Source organism: Crotalus tigris, unplaced genomic scaffold, assembly GCF_016545835.1.
Source record: "Crotalus tigris isolate CLP2741 ecotype Arizona unplaced genomic scaffold, ASM1654583v1 scf7180000017668.6805642782:7212621, whole genome shotgun sequence".
In the NCBI taxonomy this organism is placed as follows: domain Eukaryota; kingdom Metazoa; phylum Chordata; class Lepidosauria; order Squamata; family Viperidae; genus Crotalus; species Crotalus tigris.
Window position 1 is genome coordinate 4,434,000 of NW_024096554.1, and position 22,863 is coordinate 4,456,862.

Below are 22,863 nucleotides of genomic sequence, written 5' to 3' on the forward strand. Positions count from 1 at the left end.
TCACCTTTATGAAGCTTCCTGCAGCACCAGGAGACATTAGGCAACTGAATCTGTCCATTTGATCTGGTCACCAGGAGAGGGACTATGGCAGGTTACCATCTATGGTTGGTTCATAGGGTATAAGCCAGCAATAGGCTTGCCATGTGATGGAATGTCCACCAGACCCTTCAAGTATGGAAAAGGGAATAGGATTATTGCAGAAAAACTTTCTTAGACCAAGAGGGGGGAAAGTGTAAGAAAGACTCACCTTATTTCCCCCAAACCCCACCTTACATTTTCTAAATATAAGATGATTTGGAGAATTGCTTTGGCAGGCTTTTAAGATTCTGTTAAGTTACTCAGCTAGCAATAAAGACTTTCATGAAATCCAAGTTTTTTCTTGTTTCATGAGTTTGCTACCACCAAAGCACTTAGATAGCAGCAATACCCATTTTATGAAATACTCTCTCCCTATATGACTCCCATCCTCTGGCATTTTGAAAACTAGCCAAACAGTGGTCTTTAGATTAATGTAATGGGTCCCACTAGGGACGACTAGCATTGGAAGTAGACATGCTAATATATCTTTCTTTTATTTACTATTCTTTACTTGCATAGAATTTCTACATGTAGCAGAAATTGTGTCTCCTACTTTAGAGTGAAGTGATGCATTCAGTTTCACCAAATCAATCACACCTCAGTCTCCTGCCCAAGTAAGGCTCCAGTCAATTGCAAATCCTTTGAGAAGAAGCAGTACTTAAAGGGCAGATGTTGAATACATGTTACATTAGATAACCCATGACTCGTTGGGTCATCCTTTGAGAGATATTCTATTATCAGATTCCTCAATATCTTCAACAGTGACCAACTTCTAATGCATTGCCTTCACTGGAAATGTTGGGATTATCTGCTTTGAAAAACAGCTCATGTTGAATTGTATAGCATCATCAAACATCAGCACAGGAGTGTTTTGTGCTCTTTTGGAATAATAAACTGTTTTATGATAAGGTTTATAAAATTTGCCAAAGTTCAATTCAATGGGAGTCATTGGTCGCTAATTTTAGATGCATTCTGTAAATTAGCAGAATGCATCTAAAATGCATTGGTTCAAAAATTGTTGCCCTGTGATTCACCATTTCGCCCCAGTTAAAGTTTATAGGAATGACAGTTTTAGTAGCATATAGACAGATCGATTCAACACAAATACAAATGATGAATTTAACAGGGCAAAGAGAAACCAGGGAAAACTATGGGTTTGCCTGAAAGGTGAATAAATTCATTGCACATACTGTATCACTTTAATCCTTCCAGAAATCACAACTCCTCCCAGTTTTTCAGAAGCATGATATTTTTTCCACTTTAACCAAAATGCCCATCTATATTTAGGTCAATGTAAAACATATTAAGGGTTTCTGCAAAAAGAAAATGTAATTTTTGCAGTTTTTCTTAAATTCAAAGTAACTGACCTAAAGTAGATGACAGTCTAACTGAGAATTCCCATCTGATGAATAGAGGCAGTTTGAGTTTCTTCCCCAGTTGGATGACTTACTGTATGTAACTATACGTTTTGTATCTATTTTCTCTAGAGCAGAGAAAAAAAAGGATGAGTAATTATTAATGGGAATTATAAGCAAAGATAGAAAAGTGGAATAATGAATGTGAAAAGAGGACATTATATTCCACGTACAGTTATTTTACATTTATATACAAAAAAAATCACTTCAGTAAAAATGTAAAGTATAAAAATAACACTGATGAATTATTTTAGAAAAAGATCACTTTCTTCCTCCAGTCATCCAAACTACCCACTCTATGCAGTTCCAAACAGAAATAACTTGAATATGTCAAAGCAGAAATGGTATCCGGTCTCAAAATAGCCTCATTCAAATATATTTAAATTGCCCCATTCAATATACAGTACACATATGGTACAATGTTTTGAGTTTTGGCAATGAAAATTTTACCTGCAAATCTCAGTTTTCAAAATATGGAGTTACTGCATTTACTGGAAAGGAAGATGAAGTTTCTCTCTAAAAAAATTACTTATGAATTTAGGGAATAATCCTTTTAATAATCAAATTCATAAAAGCTAGTAAATGGGCAGGAGATGAGAAATGGAAGAAAAAAAGAGGACCTGGCTTCTTCCTCTTTTCACTTCCCCATCAAAAGATTATTATGGCAATGAAGAGCCTTTTTTATCCATGGAAACCGTCTATACAAATGAGGACTTTGGAAAAGCAGGATGCAACATCAGTGGAAAACTTCCACAAAGAAAAATTCATTTCATTCATTAATTCCATAGACGAAATATCAAGTAGAATGGAAAGAGAGTGAAACTAGTCCTTCTATACAGACTGATTGACTGATTCTTCCTGTCATAGAGAGAAACTGGATACAGGTAGTCCTCATTTACCAACCACAATAGGGACTTGCAATTTGATCGTTAATGAAGCAGCTGCTAAGTGAAATCATGCCAATCTGTCAAGCATGGAAATCAGGAAATCCACACAGTTCAAATGAGCTTAACCTCTCTAGAAGAATTGAACTACTAATGGACAAAGCAAAATGGTAGTAAATAAGAGTTAATAGAATTCAAGGTGGGCTGGGCTTAGATTTCTCGTGGAAGCAAAATTATTCAAGACTGATGACATGTTTGACTCCTCCCTCAGGCTCAGTCTAGGCATTGACGCTGTCCTTATAATCTTACTTCAGCTTTCTTTTATTTTACAGACCTGCAGAGGTTATTAATGCAAGGATTAGTAGCAAAGTTATTGTTTCATTAGCATCATAACTGCAAACATTCTCTGTACATCGTTGGCATCCTTCAGTCTCAAAAGACTATGCTCTGGAAAGAGGTCTTAAGGCAGCACATGGTGTGGTTAAAAAGGCCAATTCGAGAATGCCAGTCCCTTCCACACTGAGGGCAGATACAACCTGTCCCTTGTCCAGATCCCAGATTTTGCTGGTTCTGGGACTGCCTCTTTGCCTCAACATGCCGCACAAGTGTCTCTTCAAATTGGAGTAGGCAGTCACTCTGTACTAGGCAGTCACTAAATGAGGTTTTTCTATACTCCAGTTTCATCTCTAGTTTACATGAACTAATAGGTCCATTCCTGGCATAACAGAAATGTATTTATCTGGGAATTAAACTCATGGAATAGCAATAGTAATAGCGCTTAGCAATAACACTCTCTAATTATTGAAGGATGAAAGGCTGAGTCACAATCGAACTCCTGACAGGTGGCAGAATTAGCCTGCAATAGTGCATTCTAACCACTGTGCCACCATGGCTCTTAATACAATGTTTCTGCTGTATCTATATTTCTTTGTTATCATTCCTATATCAGTCTTCCAAAACTTCTGATATCTATTATATGGTCAAAAGAGTTTCTGTATCTGTTTGCTGCTATCCACTTTTGTAGCTTTATTTATTTATTTAACAAATTTATTTGTCTGTCCATCTACTAAAAAGAACTCTGGGTGGTAAACAAAACTAAAAACAGCACACAGTAATTAAAAATTACTTAAGTGAAAAAATAGTATCTACAGTCCAAATAAATTCACTGCATTATGACAACTCCATGAACCTCCTGGTCCAGCTCCTGAGGGAAAAGCCAAAGTCAGCCACCCTAGCTGACATATTAGAGAAGTTGCAGTATACAGAGTTCGTGTTCGTAATCTTTTTTCTGCCCAAGTATTGATCTAAGGGAATAGCCTTATCATCAGATAAATAAAGCATAATAAACCTATTTTAACATCATTTTACTTCTAGTCTCAAAACTGAAAGCAGCATGTCAGAGTGCAATCTCTCTGTCTCTCACATGCAGACAGAACCCTAATCATTAATCTCTAATTCTGCCAAATTGCCAAGGGCTGGTATTTGCAGTTATATGCAATAGCACAGGCAGCGGGAACCAATAATCGTTTTGTTTCCCAGTTAAAAAAAGGGGAAAGTATTAATGCAGGACTTGGTAGCACCATTCCTTCCCATCAGGAAGAGCATCGCCACTATGCTGAAGTTCAACACCATCATTAAAAGCGATATTTTCCTCACTGCCTACACTCGTGGGCGTCTGCCAGGCCTTTAAGCACAGTTACATGATCAAATTTCTATAGGAGTTATGTCAAGTACTTATAATGCAATTATTCTGCTTCAATACACAGAGTTGTGCAGTTCATGACAAGGAAGAGGAGGAGGCAATGGGAAGGGACAAGAAAAAATTGATGGAGAATGCTGCAAAGCTTTCATTTAGATAATTACCAACTCTGCTTGCCTGCAACAGATTTACTCTGTCAGAAACTTAATTTCTGTTATAAACTTATATGCCTTGTGAGTTCCTGCTAGGCCAATATTTTGACAGCAGCTGTACAGGTTTATAGAGCATGCCATATAGCAAAGGTAGAAAAAGAAAGAAAAAAATATCTACTCAAGTGCAGGTATTAAAACTGATTCTGTCACATTCATGATTAGAAACAACAGTGATAGTCCTGAAAGAAGTGGTAAGGACTCTTTGCAGCAGCTGAAAAGTGAAAATAATACAGTAACTTTTCAATAGAATTGATATCATGATACAATACCACAAAATGGGACTCTGATATGTAGGGTGGGATTTTATTATTCTGTAAGTGGATGCTGGCAAACAAATGATTTGCCAAGATCTGTGACTTAGATGGATCAGTGCTGGCCTAACGGCCAATAACTTTTGTCTGGAAATTAGTAGGATAAGATTTATACATTGCAAACAATAAATGTTATTTGAACTGATAACATTTGGAAATTGGATGTCAGTCTGGTGTTACTGTATCAAAAGTTATGGTTAAAAGGAGAAGTGTTGTTTTTTAAAATAATGCATGAGAATTGAAACATAGTGCTCATATGAGATACAGTGAGAAATGTAATGAAATGATTGGTCAATTGTAACCAATCAGAAACAATATCCAATGAAGTAATTGTGCACCAGCCCTCTATTTCCTCACTTGTCTTACTCACATTGTACAGCACTGTAGTCCATCCTTCCATGGTAATGCACTGGAAGACAGTCAACACAGCAAAGAGGATGTTGTCAAACTGAGTTATCCCATCATTGGGACCAATCCAGTCTCTGCACTCATAACCTGCAGGGCATCCCTGCACCCCGCAGGGATGTGGCGGGTCCAGCTCTTGTAATTCACCTGCAATCAGACAGAGGTGAAATCATTTTTAAGATACATATATGTAAAGGAGCAATGTCGACCAAGAAAGTTACAATAAAACAGGAAGCTTCTATATGTATTCATTTTATTTATATCCTGCCTTTTCCTTGAACAGCACAAGGTGAAGAACATGAGGATTTCCCCTCCTCCCAATTTATCAGCACAAAAACATTGTGAAGTGGGCTGGCTTGAGAAAGCACAATTGGCCCCATTTATCCAGCTACCTGGTCCAAGTCTAGCATTGCAATTTGTGCCTGACACTGAGTATCTATAGTTCCTCTCTCCCAGGAAAGTTTGGGTTCCTTGCATGGTGATCAGCTAGGTCACTATCAAAGGTGTTCACACTGCCAAGATCCAAGGAACTGCTGATTTTTGACATTCTTAGCTCTAATGATAGAAGCAGTAGTATTGATCTTTCCACCTGACTGTTGTACTGATCTTTTCTTCTTAGTTAGTATAATGGCCCTAAAGGAGAGCATATATAAGCATGTTCTGTTTCTGGTCACTACTTTTGGACATTGCTTATTCCTAAGGTAAATAATTAGCAAATACCCCTCCCTCCAGTTCTGCTGTGCTGCCTCCTCATGGGTTTCTTAGATGAATGAAGAACATTGGAAGTATATGCCAAGACTGCATATTCCCAGCAGGGTCACCCAAGGCATGAAGGTTATCCCAACTGTCCAAGCAGGCCCCTATAAAGGAAGATGCAGGAGGCAAATGCCCACTTTAGTGACAATGGTAAAGGCATCAGTGTACACTGCAAGGGACAAGGCAATGATAAACCACTCCTGCATTTTACCAAAAAAACCTATGTGAATAGAAAATATAAAATGATGACGATATAGTGCTGGATGATGGGCCCCTCAGTTTGGATGCTACTGAGAAAGAACATGCTATTTGCTCATTGAAAGAGAACCAGAAGAAACATGGAATGAACTTTAAAAAGTTGTTAAAGTTGAATGTGAAACGAGATGTTAACATCCAAGATACCTTAGAAAATACTTCTTATTTACCAGAACTTCTTGTACTAGAAAATGGAACTAGATCAGTACTGGACAACCAGCAGCAAGATAGCTGGACTACAATATAGCAACAGTGAGTACACCACTGAGATACTTCGAAGAATAGTTTAGGTATGGGTCCTCATGAAGAAGTTCTATCTAAGTAGTCACCTCTGAAAATGACTTCATGGCACACAATCCATGATCAAGTAATAACAAAGATGTTCCTTATCTTCACAGTAGCCTCATCATTCAATGTTGAGATGCCTTATCAGGTCGCATCAAATATTAATGTCAGTGATTTATCTAAGCTGGCTCTGAGCAATTCTCAACAACAGAGGTGTATTCATAGAAGAATAAAGACTTTTTTAGCTGAAAATTTTCAGCAAATGGATTCACTGAGATAGAAGTTTAGAAATTTTGTCCAAGCATCAAGTATTGTTTTAGGGCTAAGCCCAGTCTTGATCATATATGCATGGGAGGATAAAGAAGGAGAGCATGCTCACCTGTCTTTATCATTCTGCTGAAAGAGACACCCAAATACGTCATTCCCAAATCTTAACACTTCTATCCTTCTTGAAAAAGGTGGGAAAACATAAATCCCACCATTTGCAAGTATTTTTTTTCTGCAGTCCCCAGCTTGATTGGGCTCATTTTAAAACTTGGAACTTTTGGGGGGGCTGATTTCTCCCCCTACCCCAAATCTGGTTCTGTTTTCTTCACTGTTTAGAGAATGTGTATGCTCATAGACAGTTCCCGAGCATCTCTGCATATTTTTTTCAACTTTCCACTAGATTTGGAAAAAAAAGTTTTGTAAAAAATTAAAAATAGCTAAATGGAATAGATTCCTTTGGGAGTTGTGCATAGTATTTGTAATTATTGTGACAGTTCAGTTGATCTTAAGAAAGTATTACATTTCTATAGCTTTTCTATTGCAAAAATCCAAAGAAGGTATCTCTTTAGTAAGCACACTGAAACACACCATATCTCCTTCACGGAGGTTTAGCAAATCCTAGCATTAGATTTTGTTCCCAAATCTAGCATTTTAACTTTGGCCATAAGGAATGGCATCCATTTTTTAAAAATGGGAAAAAATATAGATCTCTCCCAATACAAACATCTTTCTTGGTGCTGACTATCTAATAATTCACAAAATTCCTTTAGGCTAAAATAAATAATTGAGATAAATAAAAATTTAAATTAAATTAAGGGAAAACGTTCCAGAAATATGTATATAGGAGTAGGTGGAAAGGGAATAACAAATAGGAAAAAGTGATACAGATTATGTTCTGTGTTTGCGAGGGTTGTGAAGTACTCTTCAACATCTTCATAAATGACTTAGATGAGGGAATTAAAGGGGAAGTCATCAAATTTGCAGATGATACCAAACTGACAGGAGTAGCCAACATCCCAGAAGACAAACTCAGGATCCAAAAAGATCTAGACAAACTTGAACAATGGGCCCTACCCAACAAAATTAGTTTCAGTGTGGAGAAAAGCAAAGTTTTACATTTAGGCAGGAAAAATCAAAGGTACAAATACAGATTGGGTGAGACCTGGCTTAAAAACAGTAACTGTGAGAGAGTTTTGTCTATGGAATTTGATGAAGCACTTGTGGTCTTCCAGGTTGGCTGTGTATTTATATATTACTATACTATACTATACTGTACTGTATTGTACTGTACTGTACTACACTACACTACACTACACTAAAAAAAATTCTGAAATTTAAAAAAATATTTAAATATTCATTCTTTATTTTATTCTTTAATATGACAGTTAAAGGTTTGAGCTATTCTTACATCTTGAGTTTAGAGAAGATCTGGCCTGAGTGTGGAAAGATACTATTGCCAGGGACAAATGAGGAGACTGGAAAGAAAAGTAAAAAAGGACACTTTAATCTGGATTTTATTTTTCTACTATTTTGCCTTGTATCATCAGGAGTTAGCATGAAACACAAACGTGAACAGCAGTATTCAAGATTCATGGTTAACAGGCCATGGGGAACAACAACAACAAAAATCATGTTTTGTTTTCAAACCATTTCTGCTGCTTAAATTACAGTAAGTATTTTTGCCCCAGAGGGCATGTTCAGACCTACAGAACAAATCTTTCTGAAGCATTGTAGGTTAATTAGATCCATCGCTATATTTTAAAATTCCAGGGCTAGAATGCAATCAAAAAAGAGACAACATATACCTCTTACCTGAATTGTTTACATAGCAAGCCTGATGTAGTTTTCCACTGTAAAATTCCAGGCCGATAATGGCAAACATCAGGATTGCAAAAAAGAGAAGGAGACCAATCTGAAGCAGAGGCACCATTGCCTTCATGATGGACTTTAGTACAATCTGTAAACCTTGAAAAAAGGAAAAGGAGAAAAGTGCAATTTAAAAAAAGCACTGATCAGCACATTTTGCAGCACAATGAATTTTGCAGCACAATGCAGAACAACTGTAAATTGCTGAGTCAGAACTGGTAAGGATGCTTCATTAGGGTGGTCTCTCACCTTTCATTCAGAAGCTGAAAGTGCTGTTTTCCTATCCACAATTAACTCTGTGAGGTGGGTTGGGCTGAGAGACAATAACTTATCCATAAATCACCCAGTAAATTTTCATGGATGAGGGTGAACTAAAACCTGTGTTTCCCCAATGCAAGTCCAATGCTTTAGTCATTGGTTCTCAGGAATTTCCTCTGAATCCAAAATAAAAACTCTGGCTTTTTTTCCTCAGTGCAAAAAAGTGCAGGTAGTCCTCAGTTAACTATGGCAATTGCAACTGGAGTTTCTGTTGTTAAGCAACATGGTCAGAAAAGTGCAACATCACATGATAGTGCCGCTTAGCCATGGCAGTTCTGGTTGCCATCATTAAGTGAATTCCACACCATTGTTAAGAGCATGAATAGATGGACAATATTTGCAATCTCCTGCCAGCTTCGTCAGTGACTTCACTTGTCAGAAGCAAGTGTTGAAGGTTGCCAATGGCAATCTCATGACTGTGGGAAATATGCAACAGACAGAACTTCAAGGTCCAGTAAGTATCACTCTTTCAACACTAGTGGAAATTGGAATAGTTGCGGACCAAGTGATTACATGAGGACTACCTGCAATCGTTATCGAGTAAGACTGAAAATCTTCTCAAAGCACCATTAATTGATTAATGGCTTATTAGCTCACCTTACTATTAGACTGCCTTAATATGTCTCCTTTTTGTCAGAGCCAGCTAAAATGTCATAATTGCCACCCCTGATACTATCTTAATTCATTAGATTTCAGATCAATTTGGGCAGCACTGATATGGTAATCTGGTAAAATCACCAAGTAGTTATATACTGTATGCATATAGTATTCTAAACACATGAGAAATAGATGGATTACTAATTCTTCTCAGCATTCTCCTTTTTCAGCATCACCTTATAAGTATATTCAGAATTAACCAAGTCAGTTCCCCCCCCTTAGTTTACTGATCTAACAAAAGACTTCCTGGATCTCAGGATCAAAGGAACTTGAAGGCTGGCATTCTGATTGTTGAAGATATATTTTATTTAATATCAGTATTTTTACTTAATGTCACTTAATTTCCTAAATGTCAGTCTAGAATTGTATACAAATGTTCGGATTCTAACAGAATACCCCTATAGCAAATAAAGATGCCCATTGGAAACACCAACACTGCTCTGCAAGGAAGGAGAACAACAGTAGGGCAAGGTGGGGGAGATAAACCAGATGCTTACTAGGAATGCCTGAGACAAGCTTCAAGGGTCTGAGCACGCGTACTGCCCGCAGAGTCCGCAGGTCCACATGGGTGTTAAAATGTGCTCCTGCTGTTGCAAGGATGCTAGAAACAAACAGGAAGAGACAAGTTACTAAACATAGCTCTTGGGTAATGCACATATGCCTGCCAGTCTCCCTCCCTCCCTGCAGGAGGAGGTGTAACACGCACCAGGCACCTGACAGCCGGAATTGGTGCACCTTACCCTATGCTGTGAGTCAACAACTAGTTCTTAGCCTAATCTTAGCAGAGCAGCAATTAAAAAAAAATACACACTAGCTTTAGAACAATTTTCAAGGCACTACTATTGCCCTTTAACCCTAAAAAAAGCAGCCAATTTTGTGGAAATTAAAAAAGGGTTGAAGGGATGTTATTGCTATTGTTAGTCTCTATAATTTTAAGACACCACTTCTATCCTTTGAACACCTCCTTCCCCAAAAAGCCCCAAAGTTTGAAATGCTGGATATCTGCCAGTCTGGGGCTATAAATTAGGTACTAAAAGTTCCAAATTGTCCATGAGTACCTATTCTGCAGTAATACAAGCTAATGGTCACCAAATATATTGGAAATGCAGCCACATATTGGCCTGAAATTCTAGGAAAGTTAGGTGATGAAAGCTACATCAAAGACTGCCTTTTGAGATGCATAGCTTGTGTACAGTACTGACTTTGTTTTAGTGTGGTTTAATAATGGTTTCTATCTGTCACCTTAGGCATTTTTAATTGTGGAGAAGATATTGATTGGATCTTTTGGAACTCAGCTGTACAACTATCCCTTTGGAGGCAATATGCAAAGTTAAATATGAGTAAGGGTGGATTATATCTTAGCAACATGACTACAGCATCACTAATGGAGCACATGCTCCATCTTGTCCACATTTGCTCAGTGTTCCCCCTCCCTCACTTTTCTTCCGTTCAGGTGTGTCTGAGGACAAGCCCCTACAGTTTTCTTGGCAAGGGTTTTCAGAAGTGGTTTGCTCTTGCCTTTTTCATAAAGCTGGGCGAAAGTGACGCAAAGTTATGCAGTTGGCTTTGTGCCTAAGGCAGAACTAGAACTTATGGTCTCCTGGTTTTTAGCCTTAACCACTACAACAAACTGATATATAATTGATGTTTTATATTGCTATTTCACTTCCAAAATCATGGTTCTTCCTGAATACTTTTATCACAAGTTTTCTAAATAACATTGGCTTTGTACTATGCCAAGTACATGTTTCAAAGACGATTATTAATTTTATTTGAGAGACACTACTAAAGGAATGCGCCTGTAACTTTTATAATAGGATAAACTAGTGAACTTTCTCATAGTATTACAGGAGTGATTATCTTGCTTAAAGCACATCCACCCCCAACTAACTTTAGAATTATTACAAAAAACAAATAAAGAAAATTCAGGACATACATTTTATGAAATGGATGAATGAATGAATGAATGAAAAGAGATCCCCAGAAAAGATGGCATAAGAAATTGAAAATTAATAAAAATGTGTTTTTTTTAAATTACAGTAAATGTATTGGAATTAATGCAATTGTTTGAAATGAGCAGTCTTGATCTTGCAGTTTCAGTATTGTGCAATCATCCAAATACATTCATAATGTAAACAATGTGCTTCATGTCCTACACCCATGACATAAATAGTTTAATATTTTGTGGTCCTATGGAAGGTTCCATTTTGACTTGGGGATGGAACATTCTGAGTATACTGCTCTAACACAGGCCAACCCAAATACTTTTGAGATGGAGTCATTTTCAGTAGATTTATAATGGCCCATTCCAAGGTCATTATAGTATATTGTAATTGGATTGGGAGTTCCAATTTGGCACATTTCAACCATGAAATATTTTGCATATTACACTACTGAAAAAAAATGGGTTTCATCTGAAACACAAAAGTATAGTTCCTTCCTGGAAAATGTTACAATAATTTCAACAGGTGCTAAGTCCAACTAAATCTGGATCCAGACTTAAATGCACCCACTAAAATAATTTAAGAATTGTATTTGAAAAGACCAATAAAAATATACCTCCAATTGAGAAGACTTGAAAATGGAATCAATGGAGGAGGCTAGTAAGCTATATTGCAAAGAGATATGATCTTTTGAAGTATTTCTCTTCTTTGAAAGGTGCATATAACTGTTCGTATGTGGAAAATACTTAGTGAAAGGGTATATTTTCCTTAAATCATTATATATGTATTTTAAAAATAAACAGTATGAAGAATAATGTAGTGGGAATTATAATAACACTAAAAGTGTGTCAGAGCTTCATCCAAGACAAGGTAATAAAATTCTCTTTGGAAACAAACAGCATTCAGGAGCTATCAAGAGGGAAATTCAGGCAGTCCAGTAGAGTAGAAAGCCATATGGACAGTGACCACATGAGTAGACCTTCCTGGTGATGATGGTTAACAGAGTGCTTGTAGGATGTTTTGGCTCAATTTAGCTACTCCTTGAGGAGACACAAAGTGGATTGTGATTTCTAGAGGAAAAAAAAACTCTAAAATGGGTAAGAATTGGATAGTATTCAGTAACAGGAGGATGAGTAGCCATAGATAGCCTGGAGACAACCAATAGAAGCATGAATTCAACTATAAATAAAAGTTTAGGCAGTTAACTTGCTAATAATTTACATAACAATGAAAGTATTGCTCCAAGGTGGCATATATCCACTGTATTTCACCATACAATTGTGGATGAGAGGTTGAAAATAGATGAATTTAACAAACAATATCTGAAATAATACATTCCAAAAGCATGCTGTTAATTATTGATCTAATGATGATTGAGCAAGAAGTGAAGATTTGGCGAATAATCAGATGGACAGTCTCAGGAACAATGGGAAAGCCATGAGAAGGAATGAAATAACATGACTTAGTAAAGATGATTTACTGTCAAAGTGACTTTCTGTGCCTAATATATGGAGAAAGAATAATAGACTAAATAAATTTTGTCCCAAAGTTTAGCTAGGGGGAAAAATAATTAAAAGCCTTGATATTTGCTGGAACACGAAAACATGTTTCAACCCTCTGAGATAAGTGAAGTTAAGAAATAGGCAAAGCAAGAATTCCAGAAATAAAATTTATTGCAGTATGGTAGTACTATATAGACAGCTAGTTTGGAGTAGTGGTTAAGGCTTCAGGCTAGAATACAAGAGACTGTGAGTTTTAGTCCTGCTTTGGCAAACCACTTCCGAAAAAATTTTCCAAGAAAATGGCAGATACTTATCCAGGCAGACTCCAAGAGATGGATACTATTGAATGGAAGAAAACAAAAAAGTACTATATTATTGCACATTAAAATTTTGAGTTTTTCACTGTCTCCTCCTCTTTCTCACAACCGAATAATCTTTTCACAGATTTCCACCCCCCCCCCAACATCTCACTCATTTTTCTGTTCTCAAGGTCAGCTCTATATTGCTTTGCATCATCCAAAGACATGGAGCAAAAGGAGGATTACTTTAATACTCAAAAATTTTCAGTTGGCAGGGTGTTATGGCAGAATTGAGAGACATCCTTCTCAAAGAAAGAAATTGTATAACTACTTGCTATTACTGGTAGTCCTCAACTTACGTCCACAATTGAGCCCAATATTTCTGTTGCCAAGTGGAACATTTGTTAAGTGAGTTTTGCCCCATTTTACAACCTTTCTTGCAACAGTTGTTAAGTTAGTAACAAGGTCATTTTTCCATTGACTTTGTCAGAAGGTCACAAAATGTGATCATATGACCTCCACGACACTGCAACTGTCACAAGTATATGCCGGTTGCAAAGAGCCCAGATTTTGATTATGTGGCCATGGGAATGCTGCAATGGTCGTAAGTGCGAAAAAAGGTCATAAGTAACTTTTTTCAGTGCCGTTGTAACTTCAAATGATGACTAAATGTGCTGTTGTAAGTCGAAGACTACCTGTACTTATTTCTCCCCATTCTTAAAGAGAGAGAGAGAGAGACAGACAGAGAGAGACAAAGAGAGACAGAGAGAGAGAAGAAATGAAATAATCAGATAGGTAATCTATTTGAGACTGCATACATGGGTTCTATTTTGGAATACAGATTTGATCAGCCTTCCTTTTGGCACCAGGGACCAGTTTCGTAGAAGACAATTTTTCCATGGATTGGGGGGGGGGGAGGAGAAGGATGGTTTTGGTTTCACTCGCTCACCTGTCATTCACCTCCAGCTAGTTCCTCACAGTCCACAGACCAGTATCGGTCCGTGGCCCAAGGGTTGGGAACTCCTGAACTAGAGGCCAGAGAATGAGCTGAGAAATGAAAGTCAACTTGAGTAAGAGGAAATATCTCTGGAACACCAATCTCATATGACAAAAGATCGGGATGATGAGTGCACAGAATTGGAGATAATTGGTTTAAAAAAAAAGTATCACATTACACTCTGAGCACCCATATGTATGGAGGCGGGGATTTTCCAAGATAAAATAGCTCAGCTTTCGCAGAAAGTATTTCCCTTTGAGGAAATACTCTAAACTAAGGCTGGCAAATTAAAGATGTTTCTCTAGCTTAATGTAAAAGTCACCGAAGAACCACAAAAGCTATCTGATGTAAATAGCTAGATCCTTATAGGTCAAGGATCAATCAATCCAAATAAGCAATTAAAAATATGTCCAACAGGTTTAATAAATACAATTTATAAAACTCATGAAGACAAAGAAACTGTATGAATGGTATAACTATATTCCAACTTCTCATAATAATATCAAGGACTATAGAACAATAAGATTTTCTTTCAAGCAAATTACATTATAAGCCCCTTTGAAATCAAACTAGGTAAAAATGTGTGCTTTCTGCAATTCTAAGAATTCAGAGATAAGGGGGAAACCGTAATGCTCCCCAGTATTGGAAGTTTAAGGATTTCCCCAAATGGTATAAAAATGTAAAAAGGAGTAAAAATAGGACTTTGCTGACCTTTCACAATTGTAGATGGTGTGCAGGTATGTAAATTCTTTGGCAGTTGCCTCAACCCAAAGTGATTTTTCCAAACAAGATTTACTTGTTTGCTTGTTTGTTTGTTTGTTTCAGAAACTGACAGGTGCTTTTTATCAATATTTAAAATGATATTTATTGAGATGAATGAGATAGAATTACATGAATCTCGATAACTAAGCTATTTCCAATTCAGAACCCTAGAATTCTTTTCTGTTGGAATTTAGAACTAATTTATTCCTTAATACTTTAAGGCAGACTCTTCTTTAGTTTCTTTGATAAGTTTCCTATAAACCAGCTAGGATTTTTTTCCACTAAAAACAAAGGCGCTTGTAGTGGCTGTTTACAAACCATCTCCTGAATCCTTTTCAACCATGCACTGACAAGTATAATAGCTCAAGTTCTGTGTACTCTGAGATTGCCTTGTAGTAATTTGCAACCAAATTTTGACTCTTGTAGGCAAAGTGACAACTTAGTTGGCAAACATATTTATGTAGCCCCAGAATCCTTTAAAGATCTTCAGATATATTGTAAGCTGGTCTGGACCAGAAAAGTCACATAGGAATGACTAAATTTTGATGCAGTATACCACATGTTTGGGCTCCCAATGTCCCAGCTTCTGAGCCACTTGAAGTTGACACGAACGTATTTGCCCACCAGCCATATATGTTCCACTAAGGGTATCTACTTGCAAAAGATCTCCTTTTCCACAAGGCAACACCTCATAGATGCCCCGGAAGAAGGAGTCACAACACTTCTTTGTGAAACAGCCAAATCTCCATAACTTAAGACATTTTCCTTAGGTAGAGAATGGAGTTCTACTAATTCCCAGCTGCAGCAATTCAATGCTGAAAGGAGGAAGGATGGAATGACAGAAAATAGTGGCATTTTCCTCTTTGCTTATCCTCAGCTGCAATTTCTTGAGTCTTACATCAGTCCCCAAGCAGAATTGGATTAATGTAGATCCTGTAACAATTCCAAGGTACCCTGATGAATGAGCTTTGAACTGCTCAACGTTATTTACTTTCATTCCAGCCAACGTTCTGAACTAACACATGCAAATCAGCAATATGTTATTCCACAGAGTAAAAGTCTATGGAGATTCTCAGTCATCCAGGTCATTGTTGTCATAAAGTCATACTCAGTCTCATGGGTTCTTTGACTTATGAAAATCTGATCCCAGTTGTCCTGTGTCACAATATGCCAAATTAAATAGGTCTAAATGTATCAATGTAATTTCAATGTATATAACATGATGGTAAAACTATTAAGATTGATATTAAAATGCATATTACATTGGGATGAACATATATTTTAAGAAGTGTGTTAATTCCCATTAGATTTAATTCAGATAAATAACTGAATGATAAAATAAAATAGCTGACTAAGGTCCCTAGAATACCTTTTGCCATACTGTAATTACCTTATGAGGGTGGTGCTTTTAACTACCAAATTTTCAACTATATCAACTAGGCTTTTATCTTAACATCTATATTTTTTTCTGGAACTAGACCTGGGCCTATTTGGCAGGTGTTAGAATATTAAACCAGGATTTTCATTTTATGCTTGAAAAGCAGTTGGGCATATTTTGTCATTAATAGTAAGCAGTTATGATTTGATCCCAAATCACATGAGAAGCTGATATTGTAGAATTACTCAAATCTGAAAACAGTGGGGAAGATGTTTTATTGGAATGCTTGGGCTAAACAGGGATTAATACTTTAAATCAATTTTTTTATGTTGTTTGAAAGATTTTGCAAGATTATCTTTTGAGTTTGATTTGCGTTCATTACATATTTTGTGATCTGCACATCTGCAAGGTGTGTTAATTAAACAGCATGGTCCTTAACAGCTCAGAATTAACAGAACTCAACAAGGCAGCTTTTTATTATTATATTAAATCTTGAAATGAAAAGTAGTGTTATTGATATATTTGATCTATGGAAGAAAGATTTGGAATATCCAGTTTTGAAAAATCAGTGGGTCCAGGTCTTTAAAAAACAGGAAATATATTAATGATTTAAAAATGAAAATAATTTATCAGAAAATATTATTTTAGGTTTGTTGGACCTTAGATAATATTTTTAAATAGATGGATGTTAGATTGCTTAAGTTGGGGATGTAAGAAACTTAAAAGTTCTTTAACTCACCCAAATTGCTATTGTTTTGTTTTTAGCTTTGTTCTGGTTTCATGTTAACATGTATGTCAATGCATGTTAAATATCATATTTAAGGATTTCAATGTGATGTTAAATTGTACTCCTTTATCAGTCTTGTGGCATAGCAGATAATCCTGCATAACTGGAATGAAGTCATTCTTCTGATTTCAAGGAGTGGATCCAGAATAGTTTCTTAACAATTTTTAAAGTCTTTTTTTGTTGAGAAGATGACACATTGTTGTCTATGGTCCAGATGTAATGATAAGCCCAACAGCTGAATTAATTTCATGTAGGTTATGTATTCTTATCATATGTATCTTTTCATTTTGTTAATTTGGGTATGGTGGGTATATTTAGTTCACAATCACTATACTGCATAAGGCCATTAAAAGTTCTTTCCTTCAAAAAACATAAAATGTGCCAACCCATTTGTTATTTTGTATAATTAAATCCCAGGTTCCTCAAGTAATTGAGGTATTGGCTGTTGAGAATTGCTAGTTTCTGACATCAATTTAATTTTTCCACAGGGTACAATCAGCCCAATATAGAGACAGTCCTGTTAAAGTAGGATTCTTTCCTCAGGTAACGTGACATTGTTTCAACAGGAGGCACACACTCCTTTAAATCATCAGTGTCATAAAGTGCTAAATGAACACACAAGGTTTTAGTAGAAAGATGAACAGGAGACACAAAGTCAACAAGACCTAAGTTGGCTCCTAAAGGTCAACAAGACCTAAGTTGGCTCCTTGAGAAAATCTAGACTCAATGGGCAATACCCTATATGTACCTATATGTACCTATATGTGCTGAAATTAATATCACTTCAATATCACTTCAAAAGAATTGTGGCATATCTGTCTAGGATTTGACTACCAATTTTTGTAAAAAAAGATTGATGATACATCAGATTTATTTTTCTATTATCAAGCCATTATCTTTTTTCACTCTGCATGGCTTCTAATATGTTCTTTTGAAGGAATTAGGCAAGATGGTTATTTCAAAAAAAAAAAAATTGGACAATGTTTCCCTTTCCAAAAGTTTATACATACATTTGCATTTACAAAAGCTACAGTGATGGGTAGGCAGAATCTGATAGAAGAAGGAAGCAAAAGAAACACTCAAAGAAAGGATCCAGCAGAGATCAAATGGAGGCAAAAACAAAAATCAGACTGAAGCTCAGCGAGAGGTGGTGATGACTTAACATTTGGTGTATCGTGGGTACAGGATTGAGTATAGAAAGAAAAAGAAGAAAAAGCCATAAAATCTCATGATAATCAGGCCAAGAAACCTAATTAGAGGCCTAAGGTAAAAATGCTGCAAATCACTTTATACTGGCTCTCAAACATGTCTGGCTAGAAGATTCATCTACCTTGAATGATGCTAAGAGAACAGAGAGCTAGCATACTGTATATTTCAACAAGTAAGTGATCCTTTTTAGAAGTGTTACACTGTACTACATTCTGTGAAAGAGTTTATAAACTCAGTGCAATGGGATAGGCTAAACCTGGGATGATAGAGACCTCAAAGACTGGTTCCAGGTCTTCATCATTTGCCTTCTCAACTGGTACTGATTGAAAACATCCCAGGGCACTGACTCTGTTTAGGTGTCTAAATGTAGTTTGCAAAAAATTGGAGGAGGTTCCAAATAGAAAAGAACAGAGGACAGGCTACATTGCCTAAAGTAGGGAATCAACCTTTCAGGTTTTATGCAGCCATCCCGAAACCAGAGAAAATTGGGTCATTGTTCTACTAATTCACCTAATTACAGGCCAGCATTACTCTTGGCAATGTCATCCTTGCTGGGCAATTAACACCTTTATTTTTTATTATGATTATTTCTCTCTCTCTCTCTCCAGTATACAGCTGAATTAAAAAAAAAAACCTGGCTCCCTTCAGTAACAACAATTCTGTTTCCTAGGATACCAAGAAAGAAGAAACTATTTCACATTAACTAAATATGCTGCGGTAACAGATTTGTTCCCCCTCTTCGTCTTCCGTTTATTATGACAAATCTGAAAGGGGTGAATTAAGAAGTATAGTTAGCCAATCCATCATTAGGTTAACCAGAAAAGTTGATTGTGGCTGAGGTTCTTGTCAGACTGACTGCTGTAAAGTCTTGTCAACAACTCCATGGAAGCCATGCTCAGTGGCTGTGTGGGCTAGATTCTATGGGAGGATACAGAAGCCATACTCAGATTCAGTTTTCCATTTTCAATTCCACTTTTAAGCATTTTTACCTTGATTGGCAGGTGTGCCAGTTATTTACTTCTTGATCAAATGGGACAAAAGAGTTGTAGATTTCTATTAAACATGAATAGGTGCAATCTAGACACAATTCTATAACTGGGATAGAAATGCAGTACATCTGTAGGTGGTCTATGGGCAGGCTTTTCCTCACTCCCCTTTCAGTGTGCTTTTCTCCTGCATTCAAAACTGGAAAAGGTGTGTTGCTTGAGAAACTGCTACCCCATAACATTCCTCTTGTGCTTCAGACATCATAGTGCAAAGCTGCTGCCCACACATATATGTGAGGTGATAGTTTCTGCTATAGTTTATGAGGAGCCCACTGGAAGATAGAGAAGCAAGGAGGGGTTCTGCCCCCCATGAATCCCTTTCTTTCCTTGTGCATCTTCTGTTTGTTGCCCAAGCACAGATCCTTCCAGAAGCAGCTTTCTCCAACGCCAAGTCCATTTCCCTCTGGAAAGCATGGAACACAGCAACAGCGATTGGAACCTCACAGATCACTGACTTCTCTCATGCTCTTTCTCTGTGTGGAACAAGGATTTGAAGCAATCACATAGAAAAGGGCTTATTCCATGGTCTTCTGGAAAATGTGGAACAAGGATATAGCCTTGCATGCAGCAGGCAGGCAACTGCTGGAGAGTGAGGGAGAGCAGGGATTATTCTACTGGGTGGTGACGGAGGTTACCAGTAAGAAATAGCAACAGGCTCAAGATTCAATGTGTTCAAATGATTCTTTCGTCTATCCTTCTAGTGTGGGGGAATGGACCAGAAATGAAAAGAATACTGCAAATAAATGCTTAATTATATAAAAGATGGATCAGACTTACTGTAGTTTCTGGTAATGATGGATTGCTGGCACAAACTGCACCTCACAAAAGCTAGAAAATATTATTTGGCATTTGCATTGCAAGCTTGATTGGAAAGCTTTAAATTGAACCCTATGGATGCTAAAAATAAAAATCTCATGGAAAGGTCCTCAGATGAAAATAAAGTGCCTAGGTTGATGAAATGGACTGTTCAGATGATTCAGTGAAAAACCAGAAAGAACATAAAGATCACGACCTTCCTTATCTATTAATCAATGCCCAGAGGACTATATGCAGTTGAGATATAAAATGCATATATAATTTAATCTGTATAATAAATAGTTTGTGGTGTCAAACTTCACACCTAAACTTGGCAATAAATTGTAGGTCTTCACTTAACCACAATTTCCTTAATCTGTACAATGGATACATAGTTTATTCAAAAATTGGATTCAAAGAGGATTCATCAGTGGTTCCTCATCAAAGTGGAGAAAAGGAGGTGCCAAAAATATCAGTCTTGGGTCCTTTTCTCTTACATCCATGATTACTAATCAGGATAAAGAGGAGAGGGAACACTTATCAAGTTTATAAATGACACTGGCTGGATAAGGTAGCAAAAGACATATATAAAATTCAAACCCAATTTGCTAGGCTGGGGAAATGGGCTGAAACTAATAGAATTAAATTTAACTTACACATGCACAGTTTTTCATTTATGAAACAAAAACTAGAACTAGATTCTTTATTAAAAAGCATGAAAAAAATTCAGTAAAACTCTTGGAATATAATTTAGGCATGGCAAGTCTACAACCATAAAAGTAAGAAAAATGATTGAAGATGATGGAATATGGCTTAACCATGAAGATTTGATAAAGGCAGTAGCACCAGAAGAAGGCTACCAATATTTGGGAATTTTGGAATCTTCCGATATATTACAGAATCAACTCAAAGAAAATACAATGAACTCCAACACTTGACATAGAGATGGATAAGAATAAAAAAGAAGTTGAAATGAAAGAATTTGTAATAACAGCAGATATGGTGGGGGAAAGGACAAGGAAGATCAAAAATTAGTTAGCACCATTTGAAGTGCTGCCTGGTTTTTTGTTGAAACATATTCCACTCTCACTCATAGCCAAGCAGTTTAATAACATACCACATACATACCACAAGGAGATGAAATTGGAGGTTGGTTAATATCTGATAAAATCTAGCTGATAATAAACCGAAACTTTCAAATTGCTAACTATTGTGGTAGCTGGTGCAGTCGAAAATGAACTCTTTCCACCTGAACAGAAAGAAAACTGCCCAAAAAAGGAGAGGGACAAAATGATTTTGGAAAACTGCAAGAGAAGAAAGACTAACTTGAATATATCAGAAGGTTAGAAGTGAATATACAGTATCATGAGTTTGAAGAAGATCTTGAAGTCCAAACTCAATAGAGGAAATACCATTTCCAGGACTTAGATATGCATGAAATAGGCAATTCCAGGACTTAGATATGCAGCTAGAATAGTGGACTAGACTTAAGCATAAGTAAAAATCCTGGATGGCTAGAAAAATAATGACAATAAATCAAATTTTCATGTACCCTGAGATTTTGGCAATCTCTACTTACCAAGGAAAATTGATGGATGTGGAATGTTGCAAGTACACCGGATGGTTGAAGAAGAAAAAAATGTGTTGGAAGACTATCTTAAGGATAGTGAAGAAAATGCACTGAAGCTAGTATACCAGGAAGGCTAAGTGCTGGAGAGACCAAACTGGCTTACAGAAAAGAGCAATGGCTAAGAGCAGGAAAGTTGAAAATAGAGACAGGGAGCTAATTCTGACTGCACAAGTCCAAAAGTACAGCCAGCATTGAGAAGACATCAACAGATAGAAAATGCTGCCTCTGTAAAAAGTTGAAAAAGAAACAGTGGACCACCTAGTTAGGTGCTGCAAGAAGATTGCACAGGCTAATTACAAACAACAAAGGTGCCTTTGGAAGATCTGCAAGAAATACCATTTGTCTGAAAGCAAGAACTGGAAGGACCACAAAATAGAAAATGAAGAAAGCTAAAGTGCTCCATGACTTCAGAATTTAGACAAGCACCTGCCAAAGAACATTCCAGACCTAACAACTGTTGATAAAAACAATATAAAAGTCTGGATAGTGAATGTTGCAGAGATAGCAAAATAGAATAGAAAGAACTAGAGAAAATCACAAAATACAAAGATCTACAAATAAAAGTAGAAACACTGTGGCAAAAAAGGAAAGATAGTATCAATAATGAAAGGTGCCTTGGATGTAATCCCAAAACATTTGGAATACTACTTGAACACTATAAAATCACCATCAGTCAATTGCAAAAGGCAACTTTACTTGAAACAACTTACATCCTTGATGTTGCTTTTAATATTATTGAACAACATCTGCCTATTCCAGGCCCCCATGGAAGGACTTGACGGGTGGACAAAAATGCTAAATCCAGTCTAAACATCTATCTGTGTGGACAACTATAATATATGAAATTTATATGCCACCTGACTCTCAGGGACTCTGGCAACTCATAACAATCAAATAATGAAATTACAATAAAATAAGATGTAAAATATGACAAGCAGCATGACAAAGTGAAGGGTCTCCTTCATCAAAAGCCTGGGAGAAGAGTTGGAGATGTTTAATTTGGATTTTAACACTGAACAATGTTTTGGACTTAATGGCCAAAGTGGCTCCTTCCAACTGTATGACTTTATCTGGAAGAAATCAGAATATATGTTACATTGGATATCA

The 22,863-nt window shown here is 36.7% G+C and overlaps 1 protein-coding gene across 2 annotated transcripts in view; it reads right to left on the bottom strand.

Moving 5' to 3' along the window:
- The window catches only part of CACNA1E (calcium voltage-gated channel subunit alpha1 E), a 253,324-nt gene that overhangs the window by 160,439 nt on the left and 70,022 nt on the right, over positions 1-22,863 (bottom strand). For both annotated transcript variants that reach the window (XM_039337124.1, XM_039337122.1), the window contains 3 exons: positions 9,906-10,009; positions 8,380-8,532; positions 4,970-5,151 (listed from right to left, as the gene is read on the bottom strand). In XM_039337124.1, the coding sequence (XP_039193058.1) occupies positions 4,970-5,151; positions 8,380-8,532; positions 9,906-10,009 (439 nt within the window). The remainder of the gene's footprint in view (positions 1-4,969; positions 5,152-8,379; positions 8,533-9,905; positions 10,010-22,863) is intronic.